The sequence below is a fragment of the Pinus tabuliformis genome, chromosome 2_1 (genome assembly GCF_031772625.1).
Source record: "Pinus tabuliformis cultivar Carrire ecotype Pingquan chromosome 2_1, CPIR1, whole genome shotgun sequence".
NCBI classification, from domain to species: domain Eukaryota; kingdom Viridiplantae; phylum Streptophyta; class Pinopsida; order Pinales; family Pinaceae; genus Pinus; species Pinus tabuliformis.
This window is the reverse complement of record NC_142299.1, coordinates 241,769,370-241,794,881: the sequence shown is the minus strand read 5'-3', so window position 1 is coordinate 241,794,881 and position 25,512 is coordinate 241,769,370. Positions and strand designations below refer to the sequence as shown.

The 25,512-nt window shown below is 40.0% G+C and overlaps 1 protein-coding gene across 1 annotated transcript in view; it reads left to right on the top strand.

Annotated features, from left to right (window-relative positions):
* The window catches only part of LOC149199600 (uncharacterized), a 226,603-nt gene that overhangs the window by 34,164 nt on the left and 166,927 nt on the right, over positions 1–25,512 (top strand). The window contains 1 exon segment of the mRNA XM_089402501.1: positions 7,015–7,463. Coding sequence (XP_089258627.1) covers positions 7,015–7,463 — 449 coding nt within the window.

Below are 25,512 nucleotides of genomic sequence, written 5' to 3'. Positions count from 1 at the left end.
GGACTGCGACTTTCTCGTCCACAGGTGACTTCCCAAGAAGCTTGAAGCCAAGACCGAAACCCTTAAGCGGGCCAGGAAGCTGAACAGGCGAAATTGATACTTTGCTGGAGGCTGGAAATCCTTCCAGCTCGAGGTCCAGCGAATCAGGCGACAGTACACAGTAACTGTTGGATCAGTCGGATCAATGGACAGGGTTAATGGAAGATGAGCGACGAAGATCTTATCACAGGAGATTAAGTTAAGAAATGGATGGATCACATCAAGGCATGTGTCGACAGAAGGGTGGAAAACGTGCAGAATAATGGAGTGGTCTTCGTAGGCGGTAAGCAGTATCTCGCGCGCCCTAAAAGCTGTAAATGGTATTTTGCAAATTCACGTGATTAACCTGAGGGGTTGACATGTAGCACGGGAAAACCACTTTTCTCGCGCGCTCTCGACTTGTTATGCATCGTGCAAGATTTCATGCGAGATTACGCGATAGCCGTTGGATCAAGCGGGATTGATCGACAGTGGAGATCGGCCAAGCTAGTTGGCGAGCGGGTGACGCGATAGCCGTTCGATTAGACGGGTCAGATCTGATGGTGATCGCGTCGGAAGATGCATGTGAGTTAATTTAAATTTCGGACGCGATAAGGTTATGAACTGGGGTTTTAATTCCTTTCGGTTTCGTGGAAAATTTGAAGGTTTGCCATATACCGGGTAAATTAAATAGTTCTGCTATTTTAGCAGAATAACTAAAATTGGAGGTTGAGGCTAGTTGGCGCGAGTTATTGCGCGATAACCATCGGATTGAGGAATGAGATCGACGACGAAGATTTAATGCGCTAAGGAGAGCATCGATATATGTGCAAAGGTTTGTGGAATGGAAGAAAGGTAAGGTTTAAGTGTGGGCTTCCGTGGAGTTTATTTGGCCAAGAACGATTCGGGTCCTCGAATAGAGCCGGACTCGACCGAACATTCTGTGGACCCCTTCACTAATGTACAAAAGTCTATTTCATTCAACCATACACTACACAGTAGAAAAATAATTTCTGGCCTCTCTGAAAACTGTTAGCAAGAACATCAATGAGAAGGATAAGATTGTCTGAAATTTCAAATACCTCTGCTATGTCAGTGACAATCACAGATCCTTCATAAGTTTTCGGGTACAACCTCCTGAAGAAAGAGTCCACTTGTTCTTTGCGTGTTATTCCAGTCGGTATAGGAGGAATATCTCGAACGAGGACAACAAATTGTTCTGGTTGATTCTATCTTTGGCTAAGAAGGATATTACAAAGTCGACTTCCATCCAGTTGAACAAAGGTAGAGGTAGGTTATCGATGTAAGAGCACAAAAGCAGTAAGAACTATTATGCGACTTTCTAGAACAGAGGATATTGCAGTAACATTGAATTGTGAGTGACTGTTGCTTCTTCCTCATTGGTTAATAGTTGTGATCGGTTTCTTTAAAGTGTAAGTTTGATAATGAAGAAAATGACTAGACTTGATAATGCATTAGAGTTGTTAAATACTCTGATACATTAGAGTTGTTAAGCAGTAGCTCTATTACCTCTAAACTGGAACGTAGAATATCTCCTCAACTGTGCATTAATTCTCTATTGAAGCATTGAAGTTTGTACACTCGTCCGTTGGATAAAACGCTAGATTGTGAACACATATTATCAAGTTGAACGGATATTTTCCCTAAGTTTAGACTTCGTGACTCCATTACAAATATTAATTATTTTAATATCTCCTAAACTGTTTAGAATCTGCCCAAACCCTTTCTGGGTATTGGAGATCTCATGTGCCCCAACCTCTCCACCAAATTTCGTGGCTAGAGCACATCCGATGCTACCACAAATCAATACTCCCTCTTAGCGAGGACTGTGCTCTAGCAATACTCCTCACTGAGTATTACTCTGATCATCCGACATCGGTCCCTGCGCTGATGCTAGGCTTGCTGCCCACCATCCTCTGCACTGCTTTATCCTGTATTGCTGCCCATGGATTTGCCATTGCCACTGCTGCATCTGTACGACAACTCCCTCTGCACCAGTGCTGCTGCCCATGGCTTTGCCACTGCCACTGCTGCATCTACACTGCATCTCCTCTCATCATGCTGCCCACTGTTGCACTGAAACTCAGTCACTGAGAACTAAGTAACTGATCTCCTAACTCCGACCTCTCTGTTGGGCTAGAGACCCTCTTGATGCTGAAGCTCCCTCTGCCGCTGACAAGTGCTCCCTCTCTGACCCCTGCGTTGCTGCAACAACTCCCTACATCTTGCACCGTTGCACACCTCTTTGTGCCATCCTGCACTGGTGCAACACTCCCGTGCCTCTCACATTGCTGCAGCCTACTAGCCTCGTGTTGTTTTGGGACTCCTGCACTATATCTCTCTTTGTTGCTCCATCCGCATCCATCTCTACCCACATCAGCCAGTCCTGCTACTCCTCTTCGGGGCTCCCATAGCATGGTCTAATCCAAGAGGCTGGGTACTTCTCGAGGATCCTGCCCCTCATCACCTGTAGTACGTCTGACTACAGCTCGATGTCTCCCCACTTTCGCTCAAGTGGCGTGTGTGCACTCATGGCGCAGTCATCATCTGTCTCCACTTCCTTCTTTGCGCTTGCTAGTGTTGCCTTAGGCTCGGAAGACTCTCCCTTACTCTTCTTCCTTGGACACTGGGTCGCATAATGACCCAGCTCCCCACAGTGGAAGCACTTGATCTTGGAGAGATCCTTCTTCTTCCGTTTTTCTTGCTTTCCCTCAGATGCTAGGGCAACATCTTCCTCCTCCTCCTTTTTGACTCTGATCCCCTTACTGCTGCTTCCCGCCTTGGTCTACCGTTTGATCTCTTCTTGGCGAAGAGCCGCCCACATCTCCTCCCAAGGTGGAAGGGTCCCTCTGCCTAGTATACTCTGGACAAATACCTCCCAGTCTTCTGAGACTGCATTCAGGGCTGTCCTCACCATCAAGTCCCGATCCAACGTGGCTCCTATGGAAGTCAACTGATCTCGGATCTCATTCAGTCCTCCGAGGAAGGTGTCGATCGGTTCTCCCTTCATTTGATATGACCTCATCCGATTTTCTTGTAGCATCCTTCTCTGCACAGAAGTATGCTGGTACAATTTCTTTAGGTCCTCCGACATCTCATTTGCCGTTTCCTTCTTGGCAGTCTGTGGTACTACATGGTCCTTGACCCTGTCAAGGATGATGTTCTTGGCCCTTGCCATTGCCTCCTTGTACTTATTGTTATTAGCTGGGTCAACTGGTATCGTTATCGTCCTCAAGGCGAAGTGCTTGACACAATTTCTGTCAAGTACGGATAAGATTTTGGCCTTCCAGATTGCAATGTTTGAGGCTCTGTTTAGTCTGTCTTGGTCTCTTACTTCGTGTAGTGCCATGTTGCTCTTCTACTTCCCTCCTGGAAGTTCTCGATATGACTCCCTCTGAGCCTTGATTTCCCTCCTGGAAACCCTTCTGCCGATGTCAAGATGCCCCCTACTCTGATCGTCTGTGCAACTGCACCACTGATCCAGATTTCTTGGCTAGAAACCCTTGGTAGCAACTCCCTCCTCCTTGGCCTTGCCCTGTTAGGTACTGTTCTGACTACAGTACCCCACCAACTCCACTCTGCAACTTTCCCACATCCTCCTAAACCCCAACAACCTGAAGGTGAGAGCTCTTAGGCTCTGCGCAATCCCGGCACCAACAACTCGACCTCCTCAGCGAATTGCATCAGCCCTCCTAGCTTCTGCGTGGCTTTGCGTGAGCCTCCCTTTGCCTCCCTTAGCCATTGCGCTGCCTCTTCGTGGCTCACCCTTGATGACGCGGGCACTGCGTCATCCTTCCCTTGTTGCTGCTCTCCTAGGAACAACTTTTGTCACTCGGGACAACTGTTTTCTGTTGCTATTGCTCTGCTCGGTTGATGTCCTCAATTCTCCTGTGATCTGCAACCACGCTCTGATACCATGTTGAAGTTTCTAAGTCTACCAGTTAGAAACCCTCCATGCACTTTACTGATTTATTCCTACCTACTTGTTCCGTTACTTAACAAGTTATTTACAATGTAAATATTGAAAATAAACACTAGTGCATGCTCAACATATTACAGATCATCAATTGAAGGAAACAGAAACAAGCACACAAAATGACACCGTTATTTTTGGACCAATGTCCCCGGAAAAACCCAATGCGGGAAAATCGGTGCAACTATCTGAGGGTTTTCTTATTAAGCAATTTCAGAGTACAATCTGGGTGCCAAATCCGGCTTACCCAACAGAGAATTCCCTTGGCAGTAGTACCTCTCAGTCTGAGACAAATGTCCCGGTTGAAACCCCGGATAAACCCTCGTCAGCATAGAAGATCATCATCTCCGAAATCAGCGAGGTAGAGGATGAGTAAAGGGTACCACCAAGGAAAGTCTAAGGGTCTCCAAGTGTAGCAAAGAAGAAGGGAAGAAGAGCAAAGCTTTGGACTGTTTCTAGGGCTATAGGGCTAGAAACAATCACACGTGCAAAGAAAAAGAGCACTGTATGCGGGTATAACAGCAGTAACATAAGAGTCAAGTATCCATCTTTGTTTGGGCTAGATCTTAGGCCTACGAGGCCTCTCACTTAAGCGAAGATGTCCCTCTCTCAAGCGAAGATAAAATGAGCCTAAAGTACAAGCTAACCTATCACATGTCTGAGAATTTAGGGCTGCTGTACAGTCATATCAGTTTGCATACATATCTCAAGAAGTATTTCATTGGAGCAAGAAAAGGGTGTCTCCATAAGCAAAGGACATCACCAAGAATTGAAGAAGGAACATCTCATCTAGAAGCTCACATAAGCAAGGTCTATCTCTAGACAAGGAATGGAGAAGAAGGTCAATGTGCTGGGGAGCAAAGTGCCAGAAGAAAGAAGACTAATGCCGGAGAACAAAGTGCAGAAAGAGGAAGGACTTGTCTTGTGCTTGGAGGACATCCTAGTCAAGGGTCTAGGGTTTGGCATTGATCAATAAAGAACCTTCAATAAGAGAAACTTACCAAAGGTTTTTCTTCTCTAAGAGAGAGAGGTTTTGGGCCTTGGCCCTGGCAGAGAGCCAACATTTGTGTTCTTGTCTTTATGTTTTTGGTAGCAGTTTGATGAAACACACACTATAATAATAAGAAGAAGATCCAGCTAAGATAATTGTAAAAGTGCTTGACAAATGGTTATCAAGTCAAGAAGAATCCTAATATACACCATTGCCCTTGATTCTTCAACATTTTCTTAGTCATTAGGGCCCGAAGTAGAATTATTTTTTGTGGCTAACTTTTTGTTTTTGCAGGCCCTAATTCACTTTGAAGAAGGGTTAGAGGGCTGATCTCATCATACCTCAACCATCTAAGGCCATCTAGCCCTAGCCATGAGGCCTAGAGCCTCTTTCCTACTAGGCTGCAAGCCTCATTGGGCTTCCTAGCCCTAGCCGTAGCACTTGGAGAGCTAGATCCATCATACATATTTGTTTTAAGGCTGATCCATTGGTGTTGCAGGTCTTTTTGAAGGGTTACAAGGCCAAGATATCAAAATTTCCAAGACCTAGTCTTGTTATCTAGTGTTGTACAAGTCTGATCCATTATTTGCATATGTATTTGGGCTAACAATTTGTGGTTGCAGTGTTCTAAGAAGTCTGTTCCTTGTGTTTCAAGCTAACCTCTTGTGAGTGCAGGCATTGGAGGAGTGTTCTCTCTCTTGGGTAATCCCCAAGCTTGGCATAGGCTACTAAGGGTTTGCATCTCCATCCCTCTCTTTTCACTGTTAGAGTTTACATCAGATCTGAAGTATTAACAACAGTGGTCTAAATGACATAAGTGGTGGCATATAATCACTAAAAAAAGGTCCTAAATCTAATCTAAATAATCTCAAGATCCTAAAAGTGATTCACTAAATAACTTAAGAGTAAATATATCACTGTTTTACCTCATTTGAAATTGAAATATTGGATTGATATCATTGTAAAGGAAGTCTGATCAGATTTGAAGCAATTGTCTAGGACTTAAATCTAATAAGCCTCATAAGCCTAAAAGTCACTTCATGATTGTTTAAAGTTTTTGCCATTGGAATAGTGATTGTTTTCAAGTGGATTATGGGACTGCTATTATGCAATTTGTGGGCTGATCTATGACAGTGATATATTGCAAGAAGAGCTCTTGAAATAGCCTTGTATTGTATCTCGTACATTTTTCTTGCATCGTTGCACAACATTGCATTGGAATTGAAGGATATAACCTTTCACAGTCAACCTTTAATGCGCCAAAGTAGAAAGCCAACTTAGAAAAGCTTTAGGAATTAATGTCAACACCTCAATAGGTAGCTATTCAAGAAAGGAGTTGTCTTTAGTGCGACTTTTTGGAGATTCCGGTGACGGAATCCGGTGGAAAAAATTGAGGTTAAATCTTGATTTGTATTATTTAAAATGGTTTTTTAACTGCATATTTGGATTCAGCACCGTGAAAAACCCCTGACACGCTTTGATTGTGCAGAAATTAGCTATCAAACTTATGATTTCAATAAATTGTTGCCGGATTTTGACCAGAAAAACCCACCGGAAAAGCTTCCAAAAAGTCTCTTTAAAGACAACACCTTCAAGAAAGTTGTATGCTCAAAAGTTGCCAACAATAACAACAACAAATTGAAACGAAAGGAGTTTCCTCTTTTATAGAGGAAGCATCATCAATCATCTCATTCAATAATATTTACTATCTCCTTAGATCTAGCCTAGTAGATCTCACATTGGACATGTCTACTTGGGTAGTTTCAGCAATATCAATGGAATAATATATTCGACTTTGGTGGAAATACGAGGTTCAATCACTGAGGGAGGCCAGCTTCCTGTTGTTCCATTTCAACTTTCTTTGTAGTTTTTCATTCAATATCTTTTCCCTGCAAATATTTTTTTCTTTGTTTCGTCATTATTCTCAAACATGTTTGGTTAATGCTTTAAATATATTTTTTTTATAGTTTCCTTGTATATGTTTCATAATATTTGTTTGCTTATGTTTCAGGTGCACATGTAGAAGCTATTATGAAGATGGGGCCAAGGCTCCAGAAGTGGAGTGAAGAGCCTGTTGTCACAGCATTGACAGCAAGTCTTTTTAAGTTGGATGCTGGGCAAGATAGAGCCTTTGCAAATTCAATCCTTCTTCGCCTTGCAGATGCCTTTAGAACTGGAAATAACTTCACAAGACTGTGTATTGAGAAGGCTTTGTTTCTTGAATTTAAGAGCCATTGCTATAGTGAAACTGGTGATAAATATAAAGGTATTCTTACAAAAGAGAGAATGCCTAATCATCTGGAAATGTTGAGGAGAATTAAAGAAGTTGTTAATAGTGGTGATGTTGTGGCCAGGGCCTTAGCTCTACGAGTGCTTGGTTGCCTGGCTGATCTTGCAAAAGATAGGGCAGACATACACAGACTAATAATAGATGCAATGGATTCTCCTTATTTGTTGGAGGTGAGCATAAGAAACATAATTTTTAACGGGTGCATGCTTGTGTATACTGATATCCCAGGCTTTGTTCATGGCTATCTAGGCAAACAGTTAATTTTATCTTTTATTTTGAGATACTTGCAGTGATAAGAGGTTAATGCGATTGAAGCTCACTAGACCATTTCTTGTGCAATATGCTATTTTAGAACCCACCCTTGTTGTTTGGTAGGATACTCGGGACTGAATTCTTCTTTATAGTCATATGACAGGGTATTGACATATTGAAGTAATGCTGATGCGTTAATTACTTACATCCAAGCTTTATGAAAATAAGCTGGTTTGTTGGATGAGAACAAATTGCACTGCAAACATATAGCTGATTCATCTTAAAAGGTTGTCATCTTCACATTTCAAGTCAAAGACTCTCTGTTGAGCCTATATTGATTGTTTTGTTGGAAATACCAAGAGTGGGAGGGGGTGGAGGCTGAATCAGTATTTCACTTTTTCTTACAATTTAATATCATAAAGCATTAACCGATAACATCACATCAAGGAACACAAGATATATATATATATATATATATATTTTTCAAGGGTGGTTCACAGACACTGAATGGCCACTACATCCACGGGAAAATCCAGCTAGATCAACCCGAAGGGATCTACCCATTGGCCAAACTAGCAAGACCTAACCCCAAGGGTGTCGAGGAGATTTGACCCCGTGACCTCCCGATAAGTGAGGTGCTTAGCAACAGGGACTCGACCAACTGAGCTGTCCCTTGGGGCTTTATATATATATAAATATATAAACAATTTATTTATTTCTCGAGGGAAGCTACAACTTCCGGTTTACTAGTGACAACTGGAAGGGCTACAACCCTTGGTTTACCAGCCCCTATCGGAAGGTGGCGACAACCTCCTGAAGGAAGCTACAACTTCCTTGCCTAGCACCACCTTGCCACCCTTTATAATAAAAGATAGAACAAAAACTCTTTGGCTCCCATACCAGGGATAATGACCCAATTACAATAACTTGCAAACACTGCTATTTCTTCTAAGTTATTTACAACATTAGGTCTGCTCCTTGAATCTCCAAATTATATACTGCTGTTACTTTGACTTCTAATTCTCAATACTGTCCAAAAGAAAAGTCATACCTTCTATAATCAGCCTTAATGCTTGCCTCATCTCAAAACAGGCCGAACGAACAGATTCAAGGGAGGCCTAGTTCTGCGTCAGGAAACTTGGATCTGCCTCTGCCTTAAAAAACTTCAGAATTTGATCTGTCTAGGAGCTTGGGTCTGCCTCTGAAAACCTCAGAACAGGCTTTAGTCAAGATCGAGTTTTCCACAGACCTATGGTCTCAACAGACCCTAATTGGGGGCCTCCTCCACGCGGTCTCAGAAGCAAGCCTCAGAAATTTGGTGCATAAGTCTTCAAATCAGGCCTCAGGAAGGCCGAAATTTGTGCCTCAGGGAGGCCAAATTGTGACATAGATAGGCTGAAAAATTTCTCAGAAATGTGCCTCGAATTTCCTTCACACAGCTTCTCAAAATAGTCTTGTCAGAGAAACACCATACAGAGAAGTACTCCGGAACTTGCTCTAGAAGAGGTGTCTCAAATGTGGCCTTCTTCTGATACTTCATTCTAGGGCTTGGCCTGTGCTAAAACAGAAGATTTTTTTGTGAAACGATGCTTGATCTTCTGCCCTTTGATTTCCACAACTAGGCAACATATATACAGATTGAAGAGGCCTATTATGGGGCCGATTTGATCCTTTAAAAGACAAGACTTTCACTGGAGCCGACCTGAACCAATTAGGGCTGACTTGCCCATAAGAAAATACAAGATGTTTGCCATCAAGCTGACCTGTTAAGAGGAGGCTTATATCACTAAAAAATTATTTTTTGTTCTTCAAGATGCTCTCTTTCAGGGCTGTCTCAGTTAGTGAACATAGGCCAATTTAAATTACAACTTTGATCTCCTTCTAGGGGCAGCAATGAAATATTAAGGCCATGAATTTGTGGGGCAAGAGCTGGTGATATACCCATCTGTTTGAGGCAACAAACTTTAAACTCTAATACCTTTCCAACCAGGCAGACCCACGAAGCATACCACCTATCAAACAAAATGGCGAGACAAGGGCTACCAAACTGAAGTGTTCTTGCATTCAAATTTACTAACTTGTGCACGCATATTATCAAACAAGTGCTGGCCCATTCACCCTTTGATATCAATGGCAATTTCTTCCAGCATGTTTCACCCATAGTTTTAAGACTCCGACTCCGACTCCGACTCGGCCGAGGATCGACTCCGACTCCGACTCCGACTCGGCCGAGGATCGACTCCGACTCCGACTCCGAAACGGTAATGACTCGGTCGTTGTAAAAAATACATTAAATATTTTTTTTTTTTTATAAAAAAACATAATTTTAAAGATTTTCATTCATGTTTCCAAACACACAGCATTATAATATAGATGGAAGACAACATATGATCAAAGTAGGCTCATGAACCAATCCATTATATCAAAATGGTACCCAATGGCAATACATAGTCAACTGTCATACATGATCAAAGACTCAAAACAAAAAACACATAACCAAGGAGGCTAGAAATGGCCTCTACAACAAAAGTAAACTGTGACGGTGACCAGACTCCAGTACTACTGGCTAGTAGCTACTGTCAGAGGAGCCAAGATCATGTCGATCAATCTCTGGATCATCATCATCAGAGTCAGACAGGGGGCCCCATGGCTCCTCCTCATCATCATCATCTCCAACTGCAACTGTAGAAGTGGTACCACTAGCAGGCTGTGCAACTGCAGCAGATGCAAGCTGAGATAGAGTAGATATGCGACTGCGCTTCTGTCGTGGCTGAGCAGAGGAAGCACCTACAACTGGAGTCCTTGCTGGCTGTGAGACTGAGGCTGGTGGATTGGGATCTGCATTCAACTGAACAGGCTGAAGTTGAACAACATGTTCAAGTTCAACTGATGTCTCCATATCTAAATCTACATCAAGATCCTCATCAGGATCAAACTCTGCTAGACGACTCTCCACTACCCAATCTGATGTTGGATCAATGTCTTCCAACACAATGGGATCTGAATCAGGTCTTTTGTTCAACAAATGGTTTCGTCTGAGCCGAAGGTTGTATTGGACATAAACTAGATCATTTAACCGTTTTTGATCCAAACGGTTTCTCTTCTTTGTGTGAATCCTCTCAAAGACAGACCAATTGCGCTCACACCCAGATGCACTGCAAGTTTGACTCAAAATACGAATTGCAAACCTTTGCAATTCAGGACAATGGCCACCAAAGGCCTCCCACCATTGTGCTGCAAAAAACATAGGAGTGTAATGAGTTAGCTCAACAAAATTACAAATTATATCTAACTTTCAAATTATAAACGATTTAACAAACTTTAAAAAAAGAAGTAAAACTATTAAGAATTTGAAAATTGAAATTTTTGTTTACCTGGCTCATCTGCTTCTCTTGCAATCTTTGCTAGGTTCTTGCCAAAGGTACTTGCTGCATTGCTGAAGATATTGGCCTGTCGGTGTATCTCCAGCTGATCAGACTCCAATGGGATCATGCGTTCAATGCAATCAACCAGTCCATCTCTGACCTCCCCCCTCAAAGCTCCTGACTCCTTAGCTTTATAATGATACCGTGGGTTCAAAAAATACCCAGCTGCATGTATAGGGCGATGGAGTTGATTGTTCCATCTTTCATCAATTATTGCCCAAATGGGCCTGTTGATCACTACCGGTCAACTGCCCACAACAGTACACCCCCTTTTTCTTTGCAAAAAGGGTAGCGCTTGATCGACATATCCATGCCATTCTACAGTCATCGACAGCTTGATCAATTTATGTTGTAAACCCAGTCTGCATGTATAAATTGTAAATAATCTTAGCAGATATGAGTCATGTCTGTAAATTGCCTAGGTGGACCTAATTTTCTAAGTGATAATCTACGTCCCGGAAGGTTTTTCGTCTCACCGATCCATGATCGGCAGAGTTTTCCTTCAACCTAACCCCAAAGCCAGGATATTTTTTGTCATTAGAATCTTAGGAGAATCCTGGTGTGTTAATCTGCTAGATTATAGTTGTGTCACAGAACTGGGTGGTTTATGAGGGTCTATGTCAGATGAGTTTTTCCCCCCTTTGGATGTAAAGTTGTAAAAGTCATGATGTAAAGTGTCTTGAGGGTTAAGAAATGTTTTAATCCCCTCATAAGTCCTAAGTCCTAGGTCCTAGGTAAATTTTCCCAAAAGCTAAGTTCAAGGATCCATTTTAAAAAAAAAAAAAAAAAAATAAAAAAAAAAAAATAAAATAAAAATAATAAAATAATAAAATAAAGTGAAAACTAAAAAATAATAAAATAATAATATTTTGAGTAAATAAATGCAGAATTTCAATTTTTAATGCATTAAAAATTCGACGGATGAGATTAAGAGATATCTTGATCCTCATCGACGGTCGAGATCATCTTGACATGGATCACTTGAACTAGCTGTTGGGATCTTTTCCTTTAAATAGGGTGCTAGGGGTCATTTGAGATCATTCGATCTTGGAGTCTTGTGCTGAAGAAGCTCTCTTGTAATCTGTTTCTGGTTAATAAAAGAAGACTTTGGGGTTCAAATCTTGCTGGTGTTACTCTCTGGAAGTGCTGTGAGCTGTTTTATTTTCTGCATATTTTATTTTTCAGCCATTAATAATAGCTTATTATAGAGTATTGTGAGCACAGGTATCTTGTTCACTTGCTAGGGTTTGAATGGTATTAGGGTTTCTTAAGTAATGGCAGGTATCTCCATTGCTTTTTGAGATCTAGTATTATTTTCTCTCTCTTTACTGATGGTTGAAGTGAGCTGTGCAGAAAACCCTTATTGAAGAAGATTAGCGGGTGTTTGGGGAAGTTCTCGGCTGAACCAGCCAACTCCCGCAAGCTTTTCCTTGCAGAGCCCAGCCAGTTTTTACCCTGGGTTAATCATTTAGTTTACTTTTCTAAATTTGCATGAGAGATTTTCTGAAGTTCTTCATAGTAAAATCTGAAACTTTCGATAATATTTCTGCTGTTATTGCTAAATCTGGCTATTAAAAGAGTCAAACGCTGTAATTTTGTTTAGCCGATCTGGGGTTTCAAATTTTGTTTTATGCATATATTATCTTCCGGGTTTTTTGTTTCCAGGTTACAGGTGCATTTTTTTCAGGAAATAGCTTCTGGGCTGTTCCCTCTTCATCATCCTGCTGCCATCTTTTCAAAGCTGCTTCAGATCAGCCCTTTCTTTCTCATCAGCAAACGCAGCACTTCCATTGGCGACCTTCAGAAATCTATTTCTGCTTCAAACGCTCACGGCAGCCCCATTCACTTGCACGTTCCCTGCTCATCCCCATATACTCCTTCAGCCGCGCCAATTTTCCTCACGTTATCCCTTTTTCTTCACTGTTTCAATCAACCTATACGCATAGCTTCACTGCTCCCATATCCTTTCTGCCTGCAAAGCCTTCCTCATCAACGCATTACCCTCCAACCTCTTCACGCGTTTTTCATTTAAATTTTCCGTCTCCAATCCTCGCTGCATCTGCCCGTCGAGCCACCGTTCACTTGAAGAACTCCACGTACTGGCGAACCTGGCCCGAAAGGAGATATCAAAGAAGGCGTGGGTGATTTGATGCGTCGAAGTTTTGTTTTAAACTCTGCTACGTATACCTGTCCATCCACCATTGAAATCTCCTGCCAGTCTCAAATCGCTGCGTTGAATAGCAAAACCGAAATAATACGCCAAGAATCGATCCGCTGTGTCCATCGTAAAACACAGCCTCACGCAATCCTCAGCGTTCTCAATGTCTGCAAATTTGTGTAATGATTCTTTGGGTGCATGTATGCGTGAAGAGCCAACAGTAAGCCTCTGCCTTCGTTTTTCTTTCTTCTTTCGGACAGGGATCCCCAGAATGGTTGCTGCTAGTTTCTGATGTCAGGTATTGAAGCGTATATGGAAATCGTATTTCTCCTTAGGTAAGGTTTTCGTTTCTCTTTTTTTTATTTTTATTTTAGTCTTTAGATCAGCTCGTATTTCATTTGTTTAAAAAAAAGAAAAAAAGAAATAAAAGGTCTCCAAAAAAAAAGAAAAAAAGAATCGTTTGTGTTAATTTAAGTTTCGCCCCCCTTTTTTTAGTTTAGACGTAGTGGTTTAGCTTTTAGTTTAATTTTAATATTAGAATAGACCTTTTTAGGATTTTAAAAAGTTTTGTTTAAGTTTAGAAATTTAATCTTTGATTTAGTTTAGTTTGATTTTATTAATTTGGCTAAATAGTTAGATTTTATTAATTAAAAATCATAAAAAAAAATATTGTAGAAAATTTTTGCCAGATTCAGTTTTTTGTCTCGGGAACTTATCACGTTCTATTCTCTCCTGCTGAGATTCAAATTTTCGATATTTATCATTTTATGCGAGTCTGCACATGAATGATCATCTTGAAGATTTAGCTGCATGAATATGATATCTGGTTAATGATTCATAATTGCGTGGTTGTTTAAAGCATTTATCTTTTCGAAATTTTTAATTACTGGATATCGTTATTGAGCTTTAATCATTATAAGAACTTTGTGATTTTACTGAATATCTTGCATTGTTCAAGTTATTGGATGATAAATGATTGTCGTACATGGTTTACATATCTGCAATATCTAGTAAGCAATCGTTTAAACATCAAACCCATAAGGCACTGGTCCATTAAATTAATAAAATCTATTTAGTGCTGGTTTCCTTTCGTGTCTCCCAACCCAACTGGTTCACAGTTGGTTTTCATCATCTCATAGGGTCTACCCCCCTTAGCCGCGGGAGACAGGCTTAAACGGAGGGATCGGGGATCAGAGTGACAGCTCCCGGTCTGAGGGTTGTCGTGTCAATCTGCGCGACAACATTTTTTGGCGCCGTTGCCTTGGGATAGAGTTTTTCTGTCCTTGGTTCTTTCATCTCAAGCTTTTTCGTGTTTTACTTCTTGTTCAGGTGGCGACTCCACTTCATATATTATCTTCGAGAGTGTACACTAGAAGACATCCAAGCAGTCTGTGCAATCCTACTCCTGATCTTGAAAAGGTCCTCAAGGTACGTTTACACAAACTCGCTTCTCGTACACTTCTTGTAAACCTTGGACAAGAAGCCCTCTCTGATATTCATTTGCTTTTTAAAGGTCAAGTTAGGCACAACATCATGGATATGTATGCCCCTTGTGATTTTTCTAACATTCCAGGATATCCCAACGATATTCCATCTATTGGGATCGATAAATTGCCTAACTTTCAAGGAAATAATGCGATTAGTGCTAACTCTCATTTGCGAGATTTTAGCATATGGATGGCTAAGTACGTAAGATCTGCTGATTTCGATCATGAGGATGTCAGAATGACTCTTTTCGTCTTAACTCTAGGAGGTGATGCCTATGATTGGTTTGCAGAAAAGCCTCAGAATTCGTTTAACTCCTTACAATCGATCATTAATGCATTTAAAGAAAAATATGGAGATAAGAGAGAAGGAAGACACCTCGTAAAAGCTATTAGCCTAATAAAAAAGAGAGAGGATGAAACTGTTGAAGAATTTAATAAAAGGTTTAATGGTATTGTTAGAGAATTACCTCAAGACTATAAACCTACAGATAAAACTCTCCAAGATTTTTACATTGATGCCTTTAGTCCTGAGCCATCTTATGAATTAAGGCGTGCTAAACTTAATGATTATAGAGATTGCCAAGCCTTAGCTATAGAGCTTGAAAAGGACAAGGCCGCATCTGGGAAGTCTGAGATCCCAGGTTTCGATAGGGCTGCTACGAAACTAAAAGAACCTAAAGGAAAAGCAGTTCAAGAACCTGAAAGTGAGCTTGTTCTCAAATTGCTTCAAAAAATTGAAACTATGGAAATTAATCATAATAAGGAGATAACCACTTTGCAGAATAGGTTGATCCAAATGGAAAGATCGCAAACGCAGAATTTTCAACCTCGAAATAATAATAATAGAAATAACAATTGGCAAAGGAAGGGTCAATCTAGTGAGCAGAGACCTCCTAATCCGCTAAATAATTTGGTTGATAATGCTCCTCCTTATTGTCGGATTTGTGATGCTCTTCATGAAGAGGCCACTTGTCCCATCGTTAGAAGAATTTTAGATAATGGAATGTTTGGAATGGGTGATCAAATAAATGTAGTAGGCAGCAAGTTTCCTTTGTCTATGGATGATTGGATAGAGGTCAAGGAAAAAAGTCGTGATGTTGAGAATCCTTCATCAGCTTTTAGTATAAATAACCTTGAAAATGAAGATGATATTTTGGCTAGGTTATATGGTGAAAAGCCCTCTCCCCAACAAATTTTGGAAATTGCTAGAGATAAGGGTTTGACCTATCAGAGAAGGGATAAAGATCAAAGCGGGAATCAAATTCCCCTTCGAACTTTTAACCTTGGTGTAAACTCTGGAATAGATGTCGATTTGGGAAGTTGGTATAACAATGCTAAAATCTGGGTTCCTGTCTCCGAGATTGCTAAAATCCCTTCCCAAAGAGACAAGTTACTAAAAGCGATTCAAGGTCCTCAAGTCAAAACTTCTCGAAAGAAGACTCGGGAAGTTGACTATCATGATGCTCCTATATATCTGCAAAGCTTAGATGCTGATAACAAAGATCATCAACCTTTCTTTATCACCTTATTAGTTAATGGGTATAAATTGAATAATTGCATGTTGGATTCTGGTGCATCAGCTTTTGTAATGACTAAAAGGGTCATGGAACAGCTTAACTTAAGAGTTTCTAGACCCTACTATAATATATGCGCCATGGATTCTAAGAAAATCGAAGTGCATGGTTTAATCAAAGATTTACAAGTTCATCTTTCAGTTTACCTAGACATCATGGTTGTCATGGATATTGTTGTTGTGGATGTGCTTGATGCCTGGGGTATGCTGTTATCTAGAAAGTGGGCCTCTGATCTAGGAGGAAGTATTCAAATGAATTGGTCATATGCCATGATTCCTTCTCCTAGGGGTGATGGTTTTGTAAGACTAAATAGAGAGCCCGAAAGAAAATTTCATGTTGAAGATCCTAAGAGACCTCACAACAAAATAATCAAAGAGCAATCTGACATTGGGAACTATGCTATCATGTCTAATTTTATAATTCCTCCCGATGATAAGATTAGGGGTCTCAAGGATAAAGTTTGGTATATGTACTTCGATGGTGCATCATCTAGGGCTGGTAAAGGTGCTGGGATAGTGCTTAAATCTCCCCTTGGTCACATTTTCAAGTTTGCCTATCGATTAGAATTTGAAGCAACCAACAATGTCGCTGAATATGAGGCTATATTGTTGGGGCTTGAGTTGGCCAAGTCCTTGAACGTTAAATTGCTTAGCATTAAAGGGGATTCTGATTTAGTTATCATGCAGCTTAAAAGTAAATTCACATGTAGAAATCAAAGATTAAGAAACTATAGAAATGCTGTGTGGGATACTATGGAGCATTTTGATGCTCTTGACCTCGAAGCAATTCCAAGAGAGCAAAATAGTTTGGCAGATGAACTTGTCGTAGCTGCTACTACTTTCCAGTTGACTGATGAATTAATTAACGATAAGATTAAAATGGAAGTAATATTCAGACCATCTGTTCCAGATAACTCAGAGCATTGGCAGGTCTTCAATGATGAAAAACAAGTCATTCGTTTTCTTAATAGTTTGGATGAGTTTGAGGATTTTCGGATAGTTTCTGAGGAGGATGGATCTTTAAATCATGAGCATATCATAAATCCTACTCCTAGGAATGTGGTTGCCTTAGAGCAACATTTTGATCGGCATGATGCCACGAAGCTGAGAGAAGAAAATAAGATGGACCCAGGCGAATATCTCGAGATAAACATTGGTACTTCTGAAAACCCAAAGATCGTTAAAATTGGTAGAGGTACTAGTGTGGAGGAAAGAAAAAGGTTAATTGATTTACTTCGCGAATATCGAGATATTTTAGCCTTTTCTTATGACGAATTAAAGGGCTATAGGGAAGATGTCATGGAACATACTATTCCCTTAAAGGATGAAAATGCTAAACCCTTTCATCAAAAACTTAGGCAAATTAATCCTAAATTAGCCCCCTTGGTTCAGAAAGAACTTGCGAAAATGCTTGCAGTAGGGATTATCGCTCAAACAAGGCATTCGACATGGTGTTCGAATCTGGTGATTGTTAGGAAAAAGAATATTACGATAAGGCTGTGTGTCGATTTTCGAAACCTCAATCTAGCATGCAAGAAAGATAATTACCCTTTGCCGAACATGGAGACTTTGTTGCAAAGAGTAACCGGTTCTGGAATGATGTCGCTGCTAGATGGTTTTTCTGGGTAAAATCAGGTATGGGTTAAGAAGGAAGATCGTCATAAAATCACGTTCACCACACCATGGGGTACCTTTGAATACATCAGAATGCCTTTTGGATTAACAAACGCTGGGGCTACATTCCAAAGGGCTATGGATTATGCCTTCAAAGGGTTAATCGGGAAATTTATTGAAATTTACCAAGATGATCTTACTGTTTTCTCTAAAGATGGTATCAGTCATGTAAATCATCTTAGGCAGGTTTTCGATAGATGTAGAGAATACGAGATTTCTTTGAATCCAGCTAAGTCTGTTTTTGGAGTAATGGAAGGGAAATTACTCAGCCATATCATTTCTAAAGAAGGAATCAAAATTGATCTTGAAAGGATTGAAGCAATCCAAAAGATTCCTCTCCCTCATAATCTTAAATCCCTTCAGTCTTTCCTCGGAAAGATAAATTTTATTAGAAGGTTTATTCCAAATTACGCAGAAATAGCTAAGCCTATTCAAAATCTTCTAAAGAAAGATGCGAAATTTGTTTGGCAAGAAGATGGCAAAAAGGCTTTCCAAGAAATCAAATGTGCTATCGCAAGAGCTCCTGTCTTAGTTAGTCCCGATTATTCCAAGGATTTCATGATTTTTTCTTTCGCTTCCGAAGATACCATTGCTGGTGTCCTGCTTCAAAAGAATAAAGATGGTCACGAGCAGCCTATTGCTTTCATGAGTAGAGCACTTCAAAATTCCGAATTGAAGTACAATACCATGGAAAAGCAGGCTTATGCCCTGGTCAAGTCTCTTAAGCACTTTAAAACTTATGTGGGTTATTCTAAAATCATTGCTTTCGTCCCACATTCTGCTGTTAAGGATATATTAACTCAAACCGATTGCTTAGGGACTCGCGCTAGGTGGGTTACTAAAATACAGGAATATGATTTAGAGATCAGACCCACCAAGCTGGTCAAAGGCCAAGGTTTAGCTCAGATGTTAACTGAAGGTAACGAAAAGACTCTTGGTTTGTTCTGTCTTAGCGATCTATCTTCGCCGGAGTTGCAAAGATTAGGAGAGCATGAGTGGTACAAGGACATAGTTTATTACTTGATGAATCTTGCATGTCCTAACCATTTAGTCGCTCATAAGAGAAGGGCTCTTAGACTAAAAGCCACTAAGTATTGCCTTATGAAGGATGGCCTTGGATGGAGAAATTCTGAGGGTATAGTGCTTAGGTGTGTTGACAACGTTGAGTCCAAGAAATTAATCTCTGAGTTTCATTCAGGATTTTGTGGTGGTCATTATGTTGTTAGAACTACCGCCCACAAAATCCTGAGAGCTGGCTATTATTGGCCTTCAATCTTTTCTGATGTGCACAAGTTTGTTAGAGCCTGTCAAGCTTGTCAACTATTCACTGGGAAACAGAAGCTTGCTGCCCTGCCTCTACAACCTGTCATTGTAGAGGCACCTTTTCAGCATTGGGGTCTGGACTTCATAGGGAAGTTCCATGAAAATTCTAGCAATGGCTACTCATGGATTTTGACTGCTATGGATTATTTTACTAAATGGGTTGAAGCCATTCCTGCTAAGAATGCCACTGAAAAGTTTATTATGGATTTCATTGAAAATAATATCATTACTAGATTTGGTGTCCCCGCTAAGATCACTACTGACAATGCCAAAGCTTTTAGTTCTTTAGAGTTTTCATCTTTTTGTTTCAAGTATGGCATTGTCTTATCTCATTCGTCAAATTACTATCCTCAGGGTAATGGTCTAGCTGAATCAAGTAACAAGAATCTCATAACCATTATCAAGAAGATAGTAGGAGATAATAAGAGATCATGGGACAACAAAATCAAGTATGCTTTATGGGCAGATAGAATCACTAAGAAGAAAGCTACTGGTAAATCTCCCTTTGAATTAGTTTATGGCTTGGATGTAACTTTACCTGTGCACCTCAAATTGCCAGCTTATCAGCTCCTCCAGAATTTTTCTACTAATAAAGATGTTGTTCAGAATAGAATAGATCAGATTGTGGAGTTAGATGAAACTCGTAGGACAGCTTTTGATGCCATATGTAAAAATCAATCTAACATTAAGAAAAGCTTTGATAAATTTTCTCGATCTAGATCTTTGCAGGTGGGAGATATGGTATTGCTTTGGGACCGCAAGAATGAGAAACCAGGAAAACATAAGAAGTTTGACAGTTTGTGGCTGGGACCTTACATCATTCGAGATATAGCTGGACCAAACTCATTCCACTTGAGCAGACTGGATGGCGAACCACTTGATCTACCAGCGAATGGCCAAATGCTCAAGCTGTTCTTCAGAGATGATATCTGATGCCATAAGGCATCCTTTGTATTGTATTTCTATCCCTATTCCTTGTCATTTCAGCATTTCATTTCTGTTTTAGATTAGATTTACTTTTCATAGTTAAAGAGCTTCTATCTTTTATGTGCTTAAATGTTATATGATTATTTTTGAATGGACGCTACTTATTTCTGTTGTGTGTTGCGTGGATGCAGATTCTGGATTTTCACATTCCTACAGTGCAGCAACGTGTCCCCAAGTAGAGCTAGATGTTGACCACTACCGGTCAACTGCCCACAGCAGTACACCCCCTTTTTTTTTGTAAAAAGGGTAGCGCTTGATCGACATATCCATGCCATTCTACAGTCATCGACAGCTTGATCAATTTATGTTGTAAACCCAGTCTGCATGTATAAATTGTAAATAATCTTAGCGGATATGGGTCATGTCTGTAAATTGCCTAGGTGGACCTAATTTTCTAAGTGATAATCTACGTTCCGGAAGGTTTTTCGTCTCACCGATCCATGATCGACAGAGTTTTCCTTCAACCTAACCCCAAAGCCGGGATGGATTTTGTCATTAGAATCTTAGGAGAATCCTAGTGTGTTAATCTGCTAGATTATAGTTGTGTCGCAGAACTGGGTGGTTTATGAGGGTCTATGTCAGATGGGTTTCTCCCCCCTTTGGATGTAAAGTTGTAAAAGTCATGATGTAAAGTGTCTTGAGGGTTAAGAAATGTTTTAATCCCCTCATAAGTCCTAAGTCCTAGGTCCTAGGTAAATTTTCCCAAAAGCTAAGTTCAAGGATCCATTTAAAAAAAAAAAATTAATAATAATAATAATAAAATAAAGTAAAAACTAAAAAATAATAAAATAATAATATTTTGAGTAAATAAATGCAGAATTTCAATTTTTTAGTGCATTAAAAATTCGACGGATGAGATTAAGAGATATCTTGATCCTCATCGACGGTCGAGATCATCTTGACATGGATCACTTGAACTAGCTGTTGGGATCTTTTCCTTTAAATAGGGTGCTAGGGGTCATTTGAGATCATTCGATCTTGGAGTCTTGTGCTGAAGAAGCTCTCTTGTAATCTGTCATTGGGTCAAAATCAATGTATGATTGTAGATAAATTTTGTTACGCTTTTGGCATGATCTATAGTGTTTTTGACCCAATCTAATTTTCCAATATCCTCAATCATGAGGTCTATGCAATGTGCAGCGCATGGGGTCCAAAAGATGGTCTTGTGTTTTTCCTCTAACAGTTTACCAGCAAGAACATAGTTACAGGCATTATCTATGATGAGTTGAACAACATTAGCCACCCCCACCTCCTCAACAACCTGATCCAATAGCTGAAACAACAAGTGGCCATCTTTTACCTTATCAGATGCATCAACTGATTTTAAAAACATGGTTCCCTGTGGCAGAAGACAAGAAAGTTTATGATGGTACGGTTTCTTTGATCAGTCCATCCATCTGACATGATGGTACACCCTGTTCTTGCCCATGAGTCCCTGAACTCTTGCAAATACTCATTAATGGATTGAATTTCTTTTTGCAAACGAAACCCCCTTAGCTCATGCATAGTAGGGCCTTTGAAGCCTTTTCCAGCAACATGTATGGCATCAAACATAGGCTCATAATATGGTGAACGAGCAGCATTAAAGGGGATATCAGCATCATACCACCATCTAGCTATGTACTCACAAGCAGTCTCCCTCAATTCTTTCTTCCAATGGTCATCTAAAGTGGGCTGCATTTGAGTTTTACTAACTTCAGGACCATGTGCATTTGATGGAGAGGAGGGAGTGAAATAACTTTTGATAGTCACATCACCCTTTTTCATTCTACCCTTTCCCTTATCTTGAACAGAACCAAAAGAGGGAGGAACATATCGGAAAGGGTTGGATGTATCAGTTTGAGGGATAGAGGAAGAACCCTCAAAATCATAATGGGGGTTGGCAGCCATCATTTTTTGTATCTCCCTCTTCCTCCCAATTTCAGCCTGTATGTCTCTTTGCCTAGCCTTATCTTCTTTAAATTTCTCAAAGCTGGCCAACAAATTCTTCCTAATCTCCCCAATTTCTGGTGAGGTACATGGGGTAATTTGGCCTCTAATCCCTGCCAAGTGTTGTTTCAGCCTATTAATGCCCCCAGGACCTTCCTTAATTTTCCTATGGCAAAATTTGCATTGCATTTGACTATCAACCATTTCAACATATGCCCAAGCAGGATCTCTTGCTCTAGGTGCAATTTTTTGACTAGGAAATGAAAGCAAACAATCTGAAAATGAAAAAAAAAAAAAAACCTTGATTCAATGTTAATTTATTTGACAAAAAACACTCTCTAAGATTTCTAGATATGCACCTAAAATTTACTAAGCAAAAACAGATTTATAGAGGTGAAAAAAAATACCTCCAGGCACAAACTGCCTCCTCAAGCTTGCTCCAAGAATCAGCTCCTCAATGCTGCTCCAAATGGCTGCCCAAGAAGCTCCTCACTCCAGCTACAATGCTCCTCCAAGACTCCTCACTGCTGCTCCAAAACAAGCTCAAGAACTGCTCACTAACTCTCAAAGAAGACTCTCACTCAAATGCATAAGATTGCTGTGAGTGAATGAGAGCACTTGGGTGTGTTAAATAGGGTTTGGGGGGGGGGGGAATGGACCCCAAAAATCATTTAGCAAATTCATATAACTACTTGACATCCAAACCAATCAAAAAACACCAAAAAAATCCATTAAAAAAATAATAAAACGCTGTTTACGTGTGCCTGGGCCGTTTGTTTGTGACTCGGCCGAGTCATAACGGAAACGGCCGAGTTGGCCGAGTCACCCATGACTCGGCCGAGTCATAACGGAAACGGCCGAGTTGGCCGAGTCACCCATGACTCGGCCGAGTCATGGGTGACTCGGCCAACTGAACCGTTTCAAGGGCCGGGTCATCATTTTTGCTATTGACTCGGATCAACCAGGCCGTTTCGGTTTCGAAACGGCCGTTTCTTAAAACAATGGAACTTTCACCCTCAATGGACAATTGTGAATATACAACTAAGACGTTGTGTTAAATGTAAGAGGGTGTCTTTTGGAATTTTCTCTTTCCAAATTGCTTTCATATTTGCTATAATTTCTTATAGCTGCAAGGTGCCAAATAAACATCAGCAATATATTTTAGATACAAACTGCTGGTACAGCATAGGTCCATTCTGTTTTGGTAAATTTAAAACACTCGTGCTAATTTTAGTGTCAATCATGTTGTATCTGCTGACTATACCAAATATATGTCAGGAAAGCTTCCATAATGAATGCCTTTTTGTACATTCCCAGAAAATGATGTCTACCAAATCTTAATGCTGTAATATACTAAAAATGACACAAAACAACCTTCTGTTCTCCATTTCCGCTAGATTTCAATGTGGGTAAAGTGATCAAACATCTGCCATGCTTCTTTCAAAGAATGCTGACGTTAAGATATATTTTCTTTTATGTATGGGGAGCATGACTCTGCATATTAAACATTTTTATTTGACATATACATTTGCATGGTGAAGTTAATGCATAATTCATATATATTTGTCTTGGATTAGGCAATGAATGGACTGTTACAGTCGTTCCTTGTGTGAGGAGGAATAGCAGTGACTATGAATGACCACTACTTCATAAAATGTAAATCATCATTATTGGGGTATGTAGTATATTCTGCTGTGGTAATGTCTGGGACTCTGCATCAATGTGCTATGCATACATTCCTCTCTCCAATCCTGGTCACTTCCTTTCCCTTCATGCATGTACAACAGTGGTATGTTCATGTTGGACTTGTGCCAATCCACGTGACATGTTGGTGATCTCAAACTGTTTGGCAGATTGAATAATAATTTTAAGTTGGTTGTATATGCAACTGTTAACCCAATTAATTAGGACTATCCAATGAAGAATTCATATTATCAACCTCTTGACTTATATTAATGGCCCCTTTGTACAATTCACAAAGGAGGAAAAAATGAAAGAAATTATTTTAATGTACATGAATAACCAAAATAGGTCAATGGGACCTGAAAGTAAAATGTACAAAAATATCAGGGGCGTCTAAAGCATCTGCCACTTGAAAAAATCATACAAGGTGTTTACCATAAACCCTACAAGGTTGTATGATCCATCTATAAAAATAAAATCCTTAGAATATCTCTTTTAATCACATACATATCTTTGCATTTGAACATCTCTTTGGGGATATGTGTGTATTTTTACATTTCAACATCTCTTTCTGGTCTTCAACATCTCTTTAGGATCACATATATATCTTTGTATTTGAACATCTCTTTAAGTCATCCCTTGCCAGGGCAGGACATCTTTTGAAGAATCACTTTACTTGTTCCATAATGGGAGATTCTTGTAGGCTTTCCTCTACTTTAGCACAACATCCTCTTAATAATTGTTTCATTGCTCTCATACCTTGAAGTCATCATTGCTGTCATGTATCTAACCTCTGCATAGGCCTAGGTGTCTAGGCGTGTAGAAGTCGCCCAAAGTCTTCTTAGACACTTGCTCTAGTGTGAGCAAGGTGTTTTTGTGACTAGCCTAAATTTGACTTGGGAAAAACATGAATATTATGTTGGCTTATAGAGCTAAAGTAAACGTAGGAAAAGTAAAGTAAAATACTTTAGTAAATATGGTTTAATCTTAGCTCTTGATCTCAAGTGAGGCGAGATCTAATCTTGACCGTCAATAACTTTGGATAATAGGGTTAGGAATTTAGCTCAATGTAAAGTTATAAAAGCAAGGCTAAGGAGAAGGACAAGACACACTAGTGACCATACAACAACACAAGATTGGGAGAGACATCTGAGTGAGTGTGTTGGGTCCAAGGAAGGGGCAAAAAAGAGATCTAAATCAAGCAAGAAAGGTTTGATCAACTGAATCAAATTCAATGTTTTTTGTAATTCTTCAATTGGGCCATTTTCCCAGGAAGGGAGTCCAAGTAAGTTCAAAAGTTTAAAGAAGAATTGTGATTGGGTAGATTCCCTTTCATTTTTGTGATCGAGATTAGTAATTTTGCTTTCTGCTAAATTTATTTTATTAGTACCGTAACTGGTACTTTTATTTACTAGATGTAAATATGTTGGGAACTAATTGTTGGGTTGCTAGTGTAAGAAAAATCAACATGGTGCTTGAGTGTAAACTCTGAAGAAACCCAATCTTTGAATTGCCTAGTTTGTACTGGATTGTTGTGGCTAGATTTGGTTGTGATCATATGAGCGGATTTTTTTTAAGAAAGACAGAAGAAATCAACCGTACAGTGCCATGGACTCTTTTTTTTTGTGGTCCGAAAATCTTTTTTTGGCTGAGTTAAAGAAAAGAAAAAAATTGTGGGGGGGGGGGGGGCCTGGGTTAACAATGACCCAAAAAAAAGGGAGGTCAGGC